The 20,293-nt window shown below is 42.4% G+C and overlaps 1 protein-coding gene across 1 annotated transcript in view; it reads right to left on the bottom strand.

Moving 5' to 3' along the window:
- Window positions 1-19,650, bottom strand: part of FOXK2 (forkhead box K2) — a 46,209-nt gene extending 26,559 nt beyond the window's left edge. The window contains exon 1 of the mRNA XM_063175457.1: window positions 19,160-19,650. Coding sequence (XP_063031527.1) covers window positions 19,160-19,650 — 491 coding nt within the window. The remainder of the gene's footprint in view (window positions 1-19,159) is intronic.
- Between the last annotated feature and the right edge of the window lie 643 nt (window positions 19,651-20,293).

Genomic DNA, 20,293 nt, shown 5'->3' with positions numbered 1-20,293 from the left:
AGAGAAAGTGTTTCCTATTTTTCTACATGTGTACAGCATTATATTACAGTTCTGTCAATAATGATAAAAAACTTTAATCCTGAGAATATATATATATATATTTTTTTTAATCCCTATGTCAGTATAGGAAGCACCACAAAAAAAGTGGCATTTCCCATAATAACCAAGGTAACCCCAAAATTAAATTTACCATAAATACTGAAGTAAATAGTAGCAAATAGTACTACAGATGTGGAGTAAATTTCCCTTGTTTTTAACTCATACATCTAATTATTTTATAATCTTAGTGTCCTAGGGTGACCAAGACATTTAGAAATACCCATGTGGAAAAGTAAAAGAGCAATATTCTAAATCCTATTAAGGAAAAGCAAAGCAAAATTAGAGATAATAATTAAAATATGAATCCAAGAGACATTTCAACAATTCTGGAGGGCACGGCCATGGCACTACCCAACATTTTAATAATATGCACACTTTCCCAGTATACAACAATATGCAGGCTTTAAGTCTGAAAAGCTAAAAACTAAGATAACAGATACCTTTGATGATTAAAACCAGTCTGTATAAACCTGCAATTTTTCAACATTTTCCCTTCTCAAAATAAGAAATCATCAGGATTTTTGCTCATTAAATGTTAACTTTAATGCACAAGTTTGTTTGTTATGTTTTTAGAGAGTCAAAAAATGCACTGGTTATTTTTAAACTATCACTCCTTTAATCATCACTAGGAATCACACCAGGAAGACTTTATGAGCAGTAATTATAAATTTATATATTTCACTCAGTTTTGCTCACTCTCCTGAGAAAACACCACTCAGTTTAAATGGAAGTGCCAGAATTAGTGGCTTTCCCCCAAGAAGTGCAAAGGAAACAAGACTTGACACCTTCACCTCATACAGAGAGCTTGAAAGACAACAAGAAACCTTGAATTCTTCATCACCCTTAGAAAACAAACACAAAGCTGAACAGAAACTGCTTATCAAATATCTGTGTTTGAAGATCCATCTGTGGTGAAGAGCAAAATGAGAACCATCAACCACACAAATAGTTTGGACCTACTAAATATAGCAGCAGCACAGCTTTGTTGTTTTTCCAGTCCAACTCCACTGTCCACAGTGGCCTCCTTTGTTTTTCCTGCTCCAGGGTTTGTGGCTCACATGTGTGATGTGAATCCATGAGCAGGAGCACTGAGGATCTCTCCTGCCTGGGGAGGACATGGCCAGGAGCACTCTGCTGTCAAAGCCCTCAGTGATACCAACCAAACCAGCACCAGTGACCCAGCAAACCCAGGTTTTATAGGAAAATATCCTTTGGGGTTAGAGTGAGAACCTGCCCACAAGGGAACACACATAAGGAGTGGTCCAGGCTCACCTGGAGAAAAGGAGGCTCAGGGGGGACCTGCAGCCAGCTGGGGTCAGGCTCTGCTCCCAGAGAATGAGGGACAGGACAAGAGGAAATGGCCTCAAGTTGTGCCAGGGAGCTTTAGGGTGGGTATGAGGAAAAATATCTTCACAGGAAGGGTGGTGAGTGCCTGCCCAGGGCAGAGGCAGACCCTGCACACAGGATCAGAGCAAGACCTTCCACAAGGAGACAACTTTCACACTGCTCCCTGTTTGCCATCTTCATCCATGATGTGGTCAAGGGGACTGAGGCCACCCTCAGACATTTTGCTGGGTGGAAATGCTGCTCTGCTGGAGGCCAGGAAGGTTCTGCAGAGGGATCTGCACAGGCTGGACCATGGGCTGAGACCAGTGGTGGTGAGGTTGAACCAGACCAAGGGCTGGGTCCTGCACTTGGGTCACAACAGCCACTGGGGCAGAGTGGCTGGAAAGCTCCTGGGGGTAAACAAGAGCTGAACATCAGCCCAAGGAGCCAAGAAGGCCAATGGAACATGGCCTGCACCAGCCATGGTGGCCACAGGAGCAGGGCAGTCCTGTCCCCTGTGCTGGCCACACCTCAAATCTTGTGAGCAGTTTTGGGCTCCTCACTACAAAAAAGCCATTGTGGGGGTGCCACATGTGCAGGGAATGGAGCTGAGGAAGGGCTGGAGCACCAAGAGCAGCTCAGGGAGCTCTGGGGTCTCACCCTGGAGGAAAGGGGGACCTGCAGCCAGGTGGGGGTCAGGCTCTGTCCCCAGGGAACAAAGGACAGGACAAGTAGAAATGGCCTCAAGCTGTGCCATGGGAGGTTTAAGTTGGACATGAGGAAAAATTTCTCCACAGAGAGGGTGGTCAGTGCCCAGCACAGGCTGCTGAGGGCAGTGGTGGAGTCTCCATCCCTGGAGAGATTTAAATGACATGTGGTTGTGGCACTTGGGGACATGGGTTAGTGCTGACCTTGGCAGTGCTGGGTCAATGGTTGGACTCAATGACCTTGAAGATCATTTCCAACTAAAAAAATTCTATGATTCTATGAAATGCTATTAAAACCATGGTATCAACCTTTTATTAGTATCTTCCCATCTGGTAATGGAAAAAGTTGCACTCCTGACTTGACAGAAAACTAATCCCAAGCCTCTCCCCTTCCCTTCCCAGGGATTGTTTTTCAGGCCCACCAGTAAATTAATCTGGCTTGAGCACACAGCATGCCCAGCAGAGCTCTCACACAGGACAGGACAGGGCAAGGCAGGACAAGGCAGGAGAGTTCTCAGCTCTGACTCCCAAGGAGTTTGTTTTAACTAACCTAGAAACCCAAGGGTTAGTTACAGTCCATCTGCAGGGCCTGAATTTTATTGAAAATTATGGTTAAAACAAGGAGAAAATGCAATTTTAACAAACCTGTGCTACTGTAGAGATCTAATGTGAATGTTAAAAAAAGGCTTCTAAAAACAGGAACATAAAAATAATACTTTAAATTACTGCAAATCCTTTAAAAATCAATTTTACCAGCATATTAAAATGAGAAGCAAAGTCTTGTGTAACAGTGTAAGCTTTAACTCAATGCACTTGCAGGAGAAAACTGAATTTAAAAGAATAATCTATATAAAGAAGTATGCAATGCTAAGCCTGTTACCTACAGTGCACACAAATAACTACGAGATGATTCATTCTGAAAAGCTCACCAAGTCCAATTAATTTTGTGTCAAGCCTGATCCCATCCAAGAGGTAACACTCCCTAAAATGTTATGAAACACACAGCAAAGATGCAGAATATTTGTATGTACATTAAAGTTTTATCTACTGTTGCTCTCCAGAGCTCCCAGCCCATCAGGCTGGCTTGGTGCTCACTCATTTTGTACCAGAATCCACAGCACAGAGCTGCTACAAATGAAGAGTCACAAGCAGTCTGGGAACTTGAGCTGTCATCAAAAATCAGTTTAAAATCAGAAAAGGCCTATGGAGTGTCTGCTTCACATCATTTATCTAACCAAAGATGACAGGGGATGAGGGAAAAACCTTGCCATTTCACAGATGTGAAACATAACAGTGAAAAATTGACACAGAGAAGAGGTATCACAGCTAACTAATGAATATAGACCAAGTCCCAAAAGATTAAGTGTAAGGTCATTTTATCTCTCAATTACAAGTTGAAAATAATCAGACTGGCCTCCACAGTTTCAATGGCATTACCTGGGATGGCATCCTAAGAGAATGAGCACAAACAAAATAGGGGTGGGGGTGGTGGAGAGAATTTTAGAAATACAGAATCAACAGCAAGAGTAGAAAAGATTAAAAAAAAAAAGAAAGAAAAAAAGTAAAAAGGAAACAAAAGGCTTAGTGCTTGATACTGACAGAGGGGAGAAAACCTCTCAGAAATAAACAGCTTGTAACAAAAAGTAAATAATTCATGGCCCAGGCTGATGGGGGCATGTGCTGGTCATATGTTCAGTGTGTGTTACTGGCACCAGGCCCCAGCATGTTCCATGTTGTAATGGCTCAAACATCCCCAGCTGAATGTGCTGCCTTCAGGGACGACATGATCTGGGCAGCCCTGACGAAACACACACCACTGCACACAGCTCAGGCTAATTTTGGCTCCCAGGTTATTTCTCCATACTCCAAACAATGCTTTGCTTGGCACTAACTCACTTCAGGGCTTATATTAAATATAACCAGTGGTAGTGTGAAGCAACCTTTAGAAGCAGCAGGCTCAGTTTATCTAAGATTACATAAAATGACTTCTGGAGTGTCTGTGGCTGCTGGAGGCCACTCTGTGCACATTTAAAGTGCTCAGCAGCTCTGAGGCTGTGCACAGCTCCTCTGTGCACCCAGCACCTCAAACACAGCAATGCCACATGGCCCAGGTGACAGTGAAAGGCAATGATGATTTTTAAGACTCCAAAACATGGTGGGAGGGAAAAAACCTGATTCAGATGGAATTCAAATAGGTGACTTCAAACACCTGCCAGCTCTGCTTCCCCACTCCTGTCACAATGCTGCTTGTGCTGCTGCCACAGCATCCTTTGGGGCAGGATCACCCCCTCTGCTGCCCAAATCAGCCCCTTCTGCACCCAATATTCACTTCCTCTTTAATACCTACCATGTAGTATTTTCCCTTTAAATACCCCACAGTGATTGCTCTTTCCTTTGTATTTTTGTATTAAATCATTACCTGCACAAGTCAAATCCTGTCTCCTTTTAGAACATCTTTAAGAGGGTTATTCTAATGGCTTAAAGATGGTGTGAACCATCACAAGTATCTAAGGACCTTTTGGATTTAAAAATAAAAGTCTCCCTCATTCAGCGAAGAACTTGCTAAGTCCAGCTCATTTCTGTGTCAGACACTGCCAATATGTTCTCAGTCAGCAATTTATTTACCACAAAACATCCCTAGGAAAACACAGGGCAGTTGTACGTATTCCCTTCTTTACATCTCCTGGGAAAAGCTGGAACAAGCAGCCCCCATAAAAACAGAACAGTCCCAAGAAGGACAGAACTGTGCTGGTGAAACACACCCAGTCACCAGTGCTTGTTTCCCTCAGCAGAGCCCAGGGATGGCCCAGCTGAAGGGTAATGTCACTGCAACAGGCTCCCAAACCCCCTGGGCCTTACAATCAACTGAGAGTAATTAACCCTACACTAGTTAGACCTTCCAGATAATGAATTGTAATGGAAGAATAAGAAAACCACCAAATGCTGTAATATCAAAGGTTATTGCAAAAAGAACAAGTTGCAGAAACAAGAGTTTCCTTGGGGATGAGGCACACCAACAGCTTTCAGTAAAAGAATGGAATCAGAGTGTGAGTATGATGAGAATTACCAAAAACACACCCTGCCTCCCAAACCAGGAGACCCAGATCACACATTCCTACACTGCCATCTCCCAGCTTCATTTCCACAACAGCAGGATTTTTCTTTTTTCATTTCAAAAGCTGTGGAAAAGCCTGACTTTTACAACCAGCATTTTTGATTAAACCACCTTACTCAGTTTTCTTCTCCCTGTAAAGTCACACTCTCCCACACTCTGGTTATTTTGTATTCCATGTAACCAAGCTTTCCAGCTCTTCAGATGAAGCTCAATTATTTTATGGCACACTTTTCAGCAACACTGCAGCTAACTCAAAGAACACACACAGACAAATACAAATAATCTTTCCTTCAGCTACTATTAAACCAAAATAACTTAAAAACACTATCCATAAACTTAAAACTTCTACAGATTTTTATTTTATCCTTCTGGCTGAGGGTTGAATTATTTATATTCAGAAGCTTCTTTGACTCTTTTGCAAGGCCTGCATGCTTTTTTGCTTTAAAGGCTTCAAACCACCCAGTTTGCTGATAGCCCTGATAAGAGTGAACAACCTCACGTAAGAATCCTGAGTACTTACTAGTCCACAGCAGACCAAACTTATTTATAGCTAAGTAGCATGCTGGGGTTAGTGATCTCTTCCAGGCTCAACAATCTTCCAACCTCAGAATAACCACCCCATAAAACAAGCAGGGCTATTTCACTGCTGACAGCAAAGTCAACATCTGTGTACAAGGGTGTGCTGGCACTGAGTGCTCGGGCTGCCTGCACTGCAGGAGACAGCAAAAGCCATTCACAACAGGCCAAAATTCATGAAGGAACTTTAAAATCTTCATCAGGAGTTGCTTTGAATTTACCTTGTGTGTTTAAACACAGAAAGGTGGAAGGATCTGAGCTCTCCTCCCAGCTGTGAATGAGGTTTTTAATTTTATCTTCTGAATGTTTAACAATTAGTGTCAATTTTTTTCTGAGGTAATATTCCCTATATACTGTGATGTACTTAAGGAAAAATTACTATATAAGAAAACAGTATCTTAGGCTACAAAAAATCTCAAGAAAGAAAACAAAGGAAAAAATAAAGAAAACAGAATATTTTTTAAAGTTCTAACAGACTTCTAGCAGAATCTCAGTTCTAATGACGTTTTGTTACAGAAAGGGTGAATATTCATAGACTAGTTGCATTTCTCAGCTTTATGGGCTGACCAATACCAGGAAAAGGTTTTAAAAACAAAGGCTTGAATTTCAATTTAAGAGGATAAACAAACAACTGAAGTTCTCCTGTGGTTTTTACCTATTGCATCTCTTTCCTGTGCCCGTCACGTGGACATTTTAACTGAAACACTGTGGTTTCCAGGTCCTAAATGTCTGTGTTAATTATCAATATCTAGAAAGCTGAATAATTCTGTACCCAACCACAAACTGTAGAGCCTACCCTACACTGAGACATCAGCCCTGCATTCATTTCAGAACCTGCATTCCCAGCACAGGGGAACCACCTCAAACTGCTGCATTTGCTCTTCCACCCTGATGCAGCTGCAGAAGTGCTGCCAGGATCTTGGTGGTGTCATGGAGAGTAGGGCTGCATGAGGATGCATTTCATCATTCTATGAGAATCTTACCACCCAATCTAGTCATTTTAATAAAGTTCAGAATGATTGCATCCTCTCCAAAGCAGGATTTTCATAGCATTTGAACACAACGTCAGTGTTTGCCTTGCAGCCCCTAACGCTACTCAAGGCAAAAATGTTCAGTAATATGAAAGGGCAGAGAGGACCAAACCACCAAGCCCCTCTACCTGACAAAAAAACCTCCTGGGTCACACCACACAAGTGCTTTGGCTGGTTTCTCCAAAATAAGTGTACTGAGTGCTGACCATGTCAGGGAGATCAGACAGAAACACCTCCAGACCCTTATCTGAGCCTAACCCAGGCACACCCAGCACATCCCCACACCCAAAACAACTCACTTCCTTGAACACCTCTTTGCCTAATGCATTATTTACTGCTTTCATCTGTGCAAGTGATAAACAGGGCTTTGACTGATGATCATTTAAGGAATTCACTCCTACCAACCTCTGTCAGCATCCAAGCCTCCCAAACACTGCACAGAGAGGAAGGCTGGTATTTGTTACCATCTGCTCCTCCTGCAAGGATGTTTTTCCTGAAATGCTGCACCTCATCAGCCCTGGGAGGGCTCAGAGTGAAGGTGAGCTGTCAGTTCCATCAGGGCAGGAATCCCATGCACAGATACTTCCAAGCCTCCTACCCCAGTAGTTTGGATTAACTTCACTGAATTATCATGATTTTCCCTTTGATGGCACTCTGGATTTGCTGTCCTGCATTTGAAGCAAAAGCTCTCTCCAAATCACACCTTTGTTTGAGATGTTTCTACAAACTATCAAGCTGAGGCCCTCAAAAGACACCACAGGAAAACCAAATCACATGGGAGCTACCTGAATTGTCAACTTCAGCACATTTATGTATTTCCTGAGAAAGCCCCATCCCATACATGTAGCCCCTGCCATGAAGACATGTAAAAGTCAGTGAAGTTTTTACAATTATCTTCAAAATAATGCTTTCCTTTCAGGCAGTCCACACAGAATGCTGCACAAACTCCAATCACTCACCTGCTTGCCTTACAGGTAGAGAAGTCTTAGAGATAAAAGGGCTTTTTTTGGGGCCCACACACACTACAAAAAAAAACCACACATAAAATGTTTTAAAATACCATTTACCTGCACTGTATCCTTTATGTGCAACTTTCCCTAGAGCTTATAACTCCACTACTGCACAATAAACCAGCAACTGGACTGGTGACCAGTGGAGCAAAGCCTGGATTTAGGCAGGAGCCAGGCTGATTCAATGTATGGAATGCAGACCACACATTAACTCTGTCCCCTGCTATGAGATGATCCACAGCCAAGGAACCCATACCCCCTTTTTCTTCATGTTTTCTCTGTGTGTTCACTTTTACAGAGAGACAAAAACAGAGAGCCAGAAAGCACAGATTAACCAAAGGTATGATACCATCAATTATGTCAGCATCCTGTCTACTTAAGGTTAACCTTTTAATTTTTTTTTTTTTTAATTTAACATACTCCTTTACCAAAAGGCATTCTGTCACAAGAACTTCTAGGATTGAAAGATTTTTACATTACATTACAGGTGCTTTTTTAGTACACCAAAATTAGTTTAGGTCTTTCACTGTTTCAAATCTTTCTTTTCCTTTCCATTTTTATTTCATATAGCACAAACAGCTCCTATAACTGCAACTCCTTACTGTACAATTCCACAAGTCCCAGCCAGCTGAGTGCTGCCCAAAGTCTGTGCAGGCCCACCATGTACTCCAGTGCCTGCCAGACCTCTCTGTGAGCCACTTCAGTGCAACAGCAAAGCACCCAAAAATAGCAAAAAAAGCAGAGAGCAGCAGCATCTGAACATCTGATGAGCACCAAGGCCAGCCCAAGCTGCACCAGGAGCACTGCAGAAAACAGAACCTTCCCTCCTGAGCTCCCCTGCAGCAGCAGGGAAACCTTGGATTAGCTCAGATGCTCAAAGCACAGCTCAATTTACCAAAATGTGAGAGCCCAGATCCTTCTGAATGACATTTCCCCAATGAAACACCCAAGTCTGAGACTCCTTACACTACATTAGGTTAATGATTATATTTCTAATAACAACTGCATTGCTTCTCAGGCTCAGCCCTTAAACTTGAGATGTCTTAATCTTCCATCTTTCCTCAAGACTCCCAGTTCATCCTTCCAGTTCTCTTCACACAACTACAAACCCCAGAATATTCTGCCCATGTTCTAAAGCAAAACATCTTGATCTGTGTCCTCATCTCTCCCATGGAGAAACTGAATTCCCCTCTCCCATTTTTCTCATCTCTGTGGGGTGTGATGCTAAAATCAATCACAGAACATCCTGAGCTGGAAGGGACCCACACAGATCAGAGTCCAACTCCTGGCCCTGTTGTGGCAACCCCAACAACCCCACTGAGAGCATTTATCCTCTTTGCCATGATTTTTACTTAAATAACCAGTTTCCTCTGATTCAAATATAAACTTATCCCCACAGAGAATTTCATGCAAATAAATTCACCCTTCTCTTCTCTAAGCCTTACTCATTTTAAAATCTTATTTCTCTGTTCCCTTCCATGCTCTGCAGGCCTTCACCTGCCTAGAAAGGTCAGAAGATTGCAGAATCACCCAAGGAGGGAAATTCTTTTCTGTAAGAGCCAGTTTCTGTCATTTCCCAACTAGTCCCCTTGTGTGTTTACTGCACTGGTTGTAAGCAACAGAAATATATACAATAATATATATAATATCTGCATAATATACAATTATATATAATTGTAGATATAATGGTATTGTGTGTATATATAATTGCACTGCGTATGTATTATATTTTTATATTTTATATTATATTTTATACTATATATTATATACTATATATTGCATATTATATATTATATATATTATATATCATATATATTATATGTATAATACTACAGAAGTGTATAAACTACATGTCTAGGCCTTGCTTCCTCAAGTTATATCCTGCCTAGAACACCCAAATATGTCCAGAGGACAACACAAAGTGATAAATAAATTTTTTCCTGTATTCTCAGTTCTAAAAAACAACAAAGAGAACATTAAAACAAACAAACAAAAGCTAACTGTGTTTATATCTCATAAACAATCAGACTTTTACCTTACAGTAGTAAAACATGTATTGTACACTGTGCTAAGCACCAACATTTCAGCTACAGCTTTTTGAGGAAATTGATGTTTCAAAGGAAATTAAATGACTTTTTCCCAGCTGTGACAGGGAAAAAAGGAAGCCAAGAAGGAAAAGGGCAGGCAAAATACCTGCTCCCATATTGGAACATATCAGTGAAATTCAGAATTTAAAAAGAACTTCTCTCAATAAATGATATCAACTTCTATCAATAAATGATATCATCCACACTTTCTGAAGCAGAACCATACATTTAATCTTCATTTAAGTAATCAAAAAAACTTGAATTCAAATTCACTACAAGATGTAAAGACCTTTTCCATTATACATTAGCCTGATTTCTTATCAAGACAAGAATTAAGTGGCTTATAGCCCATGACCTGTATCTAAGACTTACTCAAAGAACAAAAACTTTCACAGAATCACTTTATATTATACAAAAATTGTCTCATATTGAGCTGTATCTAAGACTCACTCAAAGAACAAAACTTTTCACAGAATCACTTTATATTACACAAAAATTATCTCTGAAACTGTACAGTGTCCTCCAATATGAAGAGCATGACACAGTGAACAAAAGCAACAACATCAGTGTGAGAACACTACTGGCAAGTGGAAATAAACAAATATGCAACTGGATGTCTAATGCTTAGAAGTAATTTTAATTTCAAGCCAAGACAAATATTGACTCTGTTAAAACACACAATCAAATGGTATCAAACCCCATGACAGTTTATTAAAAAAGATTTGCAGAGGAAGTAAAGAAGGTTCAGCTTTACCTCTTGTAAGGTAAACCATGAAATGTCACCATGCTCTGCACTGGGGCTTATTTTTGATATATTTATATCAAAATGTATATATCTATATTTAATTTTATATATTTATATGTATTTATATGTATAAATGGTTGGTTTTGATATATTTATGAGAGGAAGATGGTGAGATAGATATCCCAGCACTCTTGAAAGCAACACAGCTTCATTCAAACCTTGACAATTCAGTTGACAGCCTGTGCTTTCACACCTGTGTGTGATCCATTAGAGAGCCTTTAGTTCTCTCATTCAGCCCCATAAACACCGACCCAGGCACCCCACACTCCTTCTGAATAAACAAACATACTGAACCCCTCTTGTCCCCCACTCTTTGGGACTTCTTCCAGCCTTCAATTCCTTTTAGCAACCCTGCACTGAAATCCTTTGCAAGATCCTTTACCACAGATTTGATTCCAGAATGATTGAAGCTGCAGCAGCAGCTGCCACTCCCCAATTTCCACAGAGTCATCACATCAGTGCCTGGACACATCATCTGAGAGCAGCATCTCATGATCCCTCTGCAGTCATGGCTTTCACTCTATTGCTAATTTTCAGAACAGTTTCCCACCCTATAGCTCTGCCCTCTGTACTTTTCCAGATGTCATAGTTCTGGGGTTTATTAAATTGAGTCATTCTATTTTTTTGTCCTCATTATTTGTGAGGACAATGTTTACAACACTGTAAATATTTATCAGTAATTGCATTTGTGCCAGATCACCATAAAAATCCAGTAGTGCTCAGGTATTTCTACTCATGATTTAGCACTAAGCTGCACATTATTCTAACCAGCCTGTGTATTAAATATTTATCAGTAACTGCATTCACTCCAGATCACCACAAAAAATCCAGTAGTGCTCAGGTATTTCTACTCATGATTTGGCACTAAGCTGCACATTACCCTAACCCTGTACATCACATTACCCTAACCCTGTACATCACATTATTCTAACCCTGTGCATCACATTATTCCCACCACCCTGTGCATTCCATAAGTTCTGCTGTTGGGAATACAGACATTTTTTCAAGATGGGATTGTAGTTACCTGAAGCACTTTATCTAGTTCCAGCTATCCCCAGAGAGCCCTCATGGACAAGGTGCTGAGCACTCTGATCCAACACTGAGGTCACTTCTGCCTTCAGCCAGGCTTTGGCTGGAGCTTCCTTCTGTAATTCTTAAAGTTAAGCCTTAAACCAGCAATGAATTAAAATTAGTTCCAGTCAACTTTATACTAATTTTGTTCCACTTCATAACACCCTGATAATGACAGGACTCTGGCATTTTTACTTGACTGCTCTGGCTCTCCAAACTCTCCATTCCCTGCACATCCTTGTCCACAGGAGCTTCCTTGCTGAGGTCAACAGGAATGTTTGGATCCGCATGGACAGAACTGTTTGCCAATCTCCTCATGGTTTTCATTTCATTTGCTGCACATGGACAAACACAAAGGTGGTTTGTTCATATTAATATTTATTAAGACACTCTAAAATTTTGAATACTTAATTTTTTTTTTCCTTCCAGCACACACAGACCCTGCTTTGTCCAAGGTTCTGCTTGGCAGTACCTGAGAGGACAGAGCAGCACGTGCAGGGCTGCAGGAGAATCACACAAACAAACACCCACAACTGTGAAAAAACAAACTCCAACCAGGCACAGACCTTCTCATGCCCTACAAAAGATGATGTGTCAAAAAATTTGCACCAGCTCTGCAACTCACTGAAGCCTCAGCTCCCTTCAGTGAGGGAATCTTAACTGGAGAAGGGAACATTTATTTCCTGTACCATCCAAAGTGGAATAGCTGCAGAATAAATATGGTTCCTCCCCTCTGACTGCTTTATCTAGGTCAAAAAACTCCTTAAAGGCAGGAAGTCGCAGGAAACAAATGTCACTACACATCAACTTTTTATCATGAAAACAAGCAAGGCAGCAGATAAAGCCACCACCTTCCCAGGATTTCAGCACAGACAGCAGCTTATTAGTGAACTGTTGTGAGAGTCCCAACTGCAAAAGCCATGGCCTCACACCACATGACAAATACATGGTTCTCTTTGAAATGATATTTTTCCCTGTATTTTTTAATTTTATATAAGTTAATGGGACTTGAGATGTCTTCAAGAGTTACTGCATTTACTAAAAAATGCAGCAAATGAGAAGCATCATCTTATTTTGAATGGCTCAGGCATGACTGTAAATAACCTTCTGCTTTGTCCATGACAATTGCACATGCTGAAAAAAATTAAAAGAAAAACCCAACAGCAGCAGAACTCCTCCACAGCAAGATTATTCTCTAAAACACATCTCCTTTCATGAAAGAATAATTATTTGTAAGTGTCCTTACCTAATTATAAGCAAATTAATAACACACATTTATTTTGAAAAGAGAGGGTGAAAGATTAACTTATTTTCTTTATTAGTTCATTTAACTTACTACTTTTGCTATTGATTAAGTGTATCATCCTACTCAAACATGGCACCATGGTATTTTGATTTAATCAATGCAGAGAATTATTTAATTTGCATCTCTCCAACCTCATTATTAACTGAAATAAAAATCTCAAAACTCTTTTAATTGCAGATTCTTGGAGCAGATAGTTTTAACACTGACTTTGCACCTTTAAACCAAAATGACACTAATCTTGCTTCTGTCATAGAAATTTACAGGAAATTTACAGACTATAAAGTTTGTAGTATTTCATAGAATTACACAAAAAATCTACTTCCTACAGATGTAAGAACATTTGTAGCATTAGTAGAATTGGGTAAGGATGTTTCATATACACATCAATCATACCAACTGAAAAAGCATATGGAGTGCAAATTAATCCAAATATAAACTGTTTAAGCTTTACCTCAATTACCTGATTGGTGTCTGACATTTTGCAACACTGCTTTATTAATAAAATAAAAAATTAACTCAGAAGGTGTGTGTAACTTAGAGGCAAATATGAAAAAAGAGAGAGATGACAGAAACAACTGTAACACAAATTATTACTATAGAAACTTCCCGCTCATCTCTATTTTCATTTCAAATCATATGTGCTCTACCTTCCTCCTACACTCCTCTTCAATCAGATCTGCTAAACTGAGAACACTGCTTCTACTGAGCTTGACATTTGCAAATCCTACTTTAAAGTAACCAAAAACCCACCTATAAACACAGCCCTGCTGACCTTATTAGTCACTATGGCACAGGACCAGTAAATAAAAGTTTCTGGAGTCTCAGTCTGTCAAGTCACAGCCAAGTCCAATGTTCCTTAGTTTTATGCTCTGAGGTAATTTGTAATTGATAGTTTTATTTGTAATTGATAGTTTTATTTGTAATTGATAGCTTTATTTGTAATTGATAGTTTTATCTGTAATTGATAGTTTTTTAGCTGGTGTGAGGCTCCAAACACACCCCTGAACACAAATCAGTCCCAAGGTCTCCCCAGCTCTCAGGCAGCTGTCACCCTCAGGAGCTGCCTCTGTCAAAAGTGGTGTCAGGGCAGGGAAAAAGCAGGTGCCCCATGGCCTGAGGGACTTACAGCACTCTGGCAGTACAGACTGCAAAATATATCAGCACCAATTCCTTGAAGCATGTGTTTTTTTGATTGCTCAAAGTATCTACCTGTTTATTCATAAGAAAACCTTTAGAACATAAACCATAAGTCAAACCCAAGCAATGCATGTTCTGAGGTAATTTGTAATTGATAGTTTTATTTGTAATTGATAGTTTTATTTGTAATTGATAGTTTTATCTGTAATTGATAGTTTTTTAGCTGGTGTGAGGCTCCAAACACACCCCTGAACACAAATCAGTCCCAAGGTCTCCCCAGCTCTCAGGCAGCTGTCACCCTCAGGAGCTGCCTCTGTCAAAAGTGGTGTCAGAGCAGGGAAAAAGCAGGTGCCCCATGGTCTGAGGGACTTACAGCACTGCAAGATATATTAACACCAATTCCTTGAAGCACGTGTTTTGTCTGGTTGCTCAAAGGATCTGTTTATTCATAAGAAAACCTTTAGAACATAAATGATAACCCAAACCCAAGCAGTGCATGTTCTTCCTCAGCTACCATGGAACACTACCCAAGGAAATGTCATGATCCTTTCACCTCCAGGTGACATGTTAAGCCAAACCACAGATGTTTCCAGTGAGAAATTTCCATGGAGCACATGCACAGTCACAGCTCCAACCACACAGCTTTGCACACAACTTAAGTAACTGCAATTAGATACACAGAAAAAAGTGCACTGATATATTTGAGGCTCTTTACAATCTGTTTCCTGAGCAGGTAACACTGAACATAATAAACTTTTCCAAAGAATTGACTCAGGGAATAGATATACTTGATCCTTGTTCAGAATGGACCAGTTTTCATCAGCAGGAGAACCTCTCCTGCTGAAAGGCAGCAATAACCCCAGCTTGTAGCTCCAGACTACAACACCAAGCTAAAATTATTGATTCAGCCCTCTGTATTACCAGGAGGAAAATCAAAGGAATACAAACCAATTAAATTTTATTTTTTAGCTACAGGTTTAATTTAGGATTAGTCAGTAAATGTTAAGCTCAAGTAAAACGTATTTGATGTCATTTACTGTAAGAGCACCCACACTCAGCAATGTAAAGAAGTCTGCAGAATGAATGACAGAATGGGAGAGTTATTTACTGTCTCTTACTATAAAAGAGCTTCAGTTGGATCAAATGAAATTACCAGGCATCAGGTTCCAAAAACTCAGCAAAAAGAGGTATTTTTCCCAACATGGGCTCCAATTACTTTGCAGAATTCACTATCCAAAGACACGGTGGATAGAGGAGGTTTACCCAAACTCAACTACTAAAATCAGAGAGGGAAAAATGCAAACAGTAAATTATTTTAACTCAAAAAGAATTGAACCCTGACTTTGAATCCAAAAGAATAACCAAGTGAAACATAATCATTTGTATTAATCCATTTTTGTGTTCCTTCTTGGGCATCTGCTACTGACCACTCCTAAGGCAGGTCATGGACTAAATGCATCTGTGATCTGAATTAAAAATGCTGCTCCTATGTTCATGGCATCTTGTTTACGAATCAGAAATTACCTCCACAAAAGCAAAACCAAAAGAAATGACTAAAATACAAAATCTATGGGTTTGTCAAAATGAGTAAGACTGCCTCAGAACAATCAAGTCCAAGATGTCCTGAGTTCTGTGAATTCAAATGCACAAAGCACATCCCAGAAACCCAAAAATCAAACCAAAACAAAAGCACTCCTTCAGAGCAAAGCTGTACCCAGAAGTCTGTCTGTTTTTCCAGCTGTATCAGTTACATCTGGCTGGAATCCTGCCTCTGCAAAAGCTGAACACAACAGCTCTGACAACAACCACTGCTCTGCCCAGCACAAAAGGTGTTTTTCCAGCCAAGCACCTCAAAAGCAAATATTGATGTTATGATTTACCTAGCAATATATCCAATCAATGCTTTCACTCAAGGCAAGGAAATTCCACAGGCAGCAAATGAAAGCAATTAAAAACCATGAATTTTAGGAATGGAGAGGGACAGTCTGTGCATCTCAAAGGTGGCTGTAGAAATATGAATTTCTTGTTTTGATCTGAGTGTCTTGAGCAGGAGCCTCTGCAACCTCTTTCATCCCATGTGAGCCATGACATTGACAGGAGAGCTCCTTGCTGGACACACTCAAAAATGGCTTTTTTCTCCCCACCCCCACTTGATTCATCTCACAAGACGACAGCTGGTTTGTACATACACAAGGAGGGACGGGAGTCTGTCAAGAACTGCAAAAACAAAAACACACTTCCCACTGCTATTACCTCCTGCTTGATAACTTCAACATTTGAATTGCCAGTAAGGCTTCCAGGGAGGCATTAAAAATAGCAACCAGAACATTTATCTTAAGGCACAGTAATTCCATGTTTCATGACATTTCTATCTGCAGAAAAAAGATGCCTTTATTACAGGTAAGTGTATACTCTAACATTAATAACTTCATTTCCCCAGATGTTTAAAATGTGTGTTTTGCAGGAGACTACCAAGGTGCATTTCTGTTTTTTCCTTCCAAAAACAAGGAGTTCAGTAACATTATTAATGCAGTCAAATTTAAACACTGTGCTGAAACAAAAAAAGGCCAAGGACACTGGAACTATGTACAATTATTAGTGACAAGCAAATAAGAGATTTAAAGTCTGTAAGAGTATTGCACTTGGCACCTTTGTAAGTCATTAATAATCAGACAAAACAGAGATGGACCCCCCATTCTTGGTCTCCAGCATCACTTAAACAGAAGGAACAGGTCACCCTGAATTTTTTGAACTTCACCTGCCATTAAAATTTCTGATGATTGTGAAGTCATAGGCAAAGCATATTTATTACTGGCAACAGAGAAGGATTAAAGAACAACAAAAATAGATCTGGTGATTACTTGAGCTGGAGGCTGGCAATCATCAATCTTGAGCTCACACCAAAACTACTTTCTTTCCCATCACACTTCAACCATTAATTAATGTTTACATTATACTGAAGCAAGTTTGACTCTTAAAATCCAGGAGACCACCTTCAGTGTGATCAGTTAAATCTACAACAAAACTCAAGAACAGGACTACAAACAATATTAGTCATCAGCAAGCAAATAAGGACTTCCTAAAAGGAGAGAGTATCTTGAATTTGCCTGAAGACTTCTGTTCAAAAAAAACAGCTTTGCAAATAATGAAACTACTATTTCCCCATTCATCCCCAGTAAGACCCGTGTTGTAGAAACAGGTTTGTTTTTAATAAAGCAACAAAGTAGCAATTGCTGTTAATCACCAGAGTAACTCTGGGGCTGCAGGCTCGTCCTGCCCTCCAAGGTGATGCTCACCCCCTCCATGGTGGCTCCAGCTCCTGGCCAAGGGCACCTTTTATTGACTGGCCCACAGCTCCAGTTTGTAACCAGGAGAGAACCACTTGCAGCAGCTCTGGGAACTGCGTGTGCACAGCCCAAGGAACGGTGTCACCTCTGAACACAGCAAATGGCAGCTCCTGCACCACCACCCACGTGCACCGGCGAAGAAATTTTAACTACACACAACTTTTCATCATTCAATTCAAAAGTGAGACAAAAAATCCTTCTGAATCTCCTTTCCACTCGAAAAGCGACACTGATGGAAAGAACTAGAATAAATTACAAATCAGTGGACAGCATGAAGAAGTACTTATTTTTTCCCCTTTAAAATGTTTCCTCAGGTAACATTTAAAAGAATGTTACTGACTCAATTACTGCAACTAATTCTAGACTGTTTGAAATCAACACAGACCATGCACAATTGTGCTTACAAATAGTAAATTATACTGCAGTGCTTATAAAGAAAAAAGTATTTGATCTACACTTCATAAAGGCGTTAGATTAAAATACAGATTAACCACATGCCAAATAATTATTAATATTAAAAGCAGAAAGCAAAAATAGCACTGACAGTTAAAGGTCAAACAAGTCCTCCAAGTATATCCAGGACTACACGCTGGCACTGTTAAAGCCCTTCAGAATGAGCATTTCCTAGAAAGCAGCAAGGTAAGACAATTTGATTTTCACAGAGAAACCAGGTGACAAAACTAACATTAGGCCGACAGAGCAGAAAATACACACCATCAATGTCCTGAACACAGTTTAAAAGCTCACAGGGCATTAAGGCTGTGTCACTGATGGCATGTGCTTTATAAAGGCACAGCACTCGTAACGTCTGAGCTATTTCTTAGTCAAGGAAGCTAAAATACACTAAACCAAAACACTTTCACTTTTCCTACATGTGACTCCTCAGAGCACAGATCACTTATTTACAGTTCAACACAGCCTTAAATGTCGGGGGCAGGCCTCACGTATTGCCCTAGAAAATCATTTTGCACAGACAGTTAATGTTTGCTAATGGCAAAGGAATGTATTACCGTTTAAAACCTCCTAATACATTTGCTGTCACGTAACGAAAACATTTGAAAACGCTAAGGCCAGCAGAAGCATTTCACGTGGATGATTCAGTTTACCCATCAGAATAAACGTTCAAATCAGGCAAAGCAGCAGAAACTATCACCAAAACCAGAACAACCCCCGGGTGTGCCAAAGCACCGAGGGGGCTGCAGGACTGCCCCAGCCTGCCCGGGGCCGTGCAGAACCGCCCGGCCGGTTCCCAGCAGCGCTCGGGCTGTCCCCGGTTCTGTTGGCCAGCCCGGGGCCGTGCAGAACCGCCCGGCCGCTTCCCCTGACACCGGCAAGCAGCGCTCGGGCTGTCCCCGGCTCGGTTGGCCAGCCCGGGGCCGCTCCAGCCGCTCGGTGCGGGGGAAGGACACGGCGGAGGGCACGGCGGCGGTGCCGGGCGGTGCCGGCGGAGGCGCGGGCAGGACGGGGCCGCTCTCGCCTGTCACACGCCATGTGCACCCGCGGCCTCCGGCGGGCCCCGCAGCGCCGGCCCCGCGTACTCACACTCGCGGCAGCTGCAGCGGCGGCGCCCCGCGCCGCTGGAACACGCCGTCCACGAACACGCCGTTCTTGCCGAGGCAGCGCAGGTAGAAGTCGCCCCCCGCTCCGCCCGCCGGGTCTCCCTGCGGCGGGGGCGGCGGCCCGTCCGCGCCGGCCGGCGACGGCGGGGGCGCGGCGGTGAAGATCTCGAGGTGGCGGCGGGAGATGAAGCTGGAGTGGCCCATGCTCACGTCCACCGAGCCCTGCGACGAGTTGCGGCCGATGGTCACCGAGCGCTTCTTCATGAGGTACTCGAACTCCCGGCCCTCGAGCCGCGCCACGGCCGCCGCCGCCGCCGCCGCCATCTTAGCGAGGGACGAGCGAGGCGCGGCCCCGCCCGCACCGGCCCCGCGCCGGCCCCGCACACAGCAGGGAACGGGGCCGCGCACCCGGCCCTGACGCAGCCACGCGCTGATTGACAGCGCGCGGGGCCAATGCGCGGCCCGCACGCCCATGGGGCTACGGCGGCGCGGCCAATGGCGAGCGGCGCCGGCCCCGCACGTCCGAGTGTCGGCGCACGAGCGCAGGGGCGCGGCCCGGAAAACGCGGAGCGGAGCCGCGCGCGGGGAGCGGGGCGGAGCCGGCCCGGCGGCACCTCCCGCCCGCCGGCCGTGAGGGGAGGAGAGGGACGGGAGGGGAGGGACGGAGCCGGCTCCGGGACAGCCGCCCCTGCCGGCCTCCGCACCCCCTGCCCTCCCTCTCGGCCACCTGCAGCCTCCGGCGGGGAGCCGGGCCCCGCACCTGCCGTCCGCAAGCAGCGCCCTCAGCAACGGCACCGGGCGTGAGGGGAAAGGGGGAAGAATGGAAAATGGAATAAATAGAAATAGACGAATAGTGCTAGAGGGTGAGCAAGAACCACTAGGAGAGGGCTGGGTAAATGCTCAAATTGAGCCTCAAAATACCATATTATTAACAAATCATAAAAATATAACTAAAGTTTGATCTGACAGCCTTGTGAGGGTGATGTTAAACCCAAAGGTAACTCTACTTTGTCATAGTTTTGTAACATCCATGGAAAATCAGCAGAGTGTTTCAAACGTCCAGTTCCAGGTAGGGCAGGCTGTGTCTGTGCACACAGCTCGGCTCAGCCCCAGTTTC

This window comes from Melospiza melodia, chromosome 24 (genome assembly GCF_035770615.1).
Source record: "Melospiza melodia melodia isolate bMelMel2 chromosome 24, bMelMel2.pri, whole genome shotgun sequence".
Classification (NCBI taxonomy): domain Eukaryota; kingdom Metazoa; phylum Chordata; class Aves; order Passeriformes; family Passerellidae; genus Melospiza; species Melospiza melodia.
Note: the sequence above shows the minus strand (reverse complement) of the source record. Positions and strands in the feature narration are given on the sequence as shown.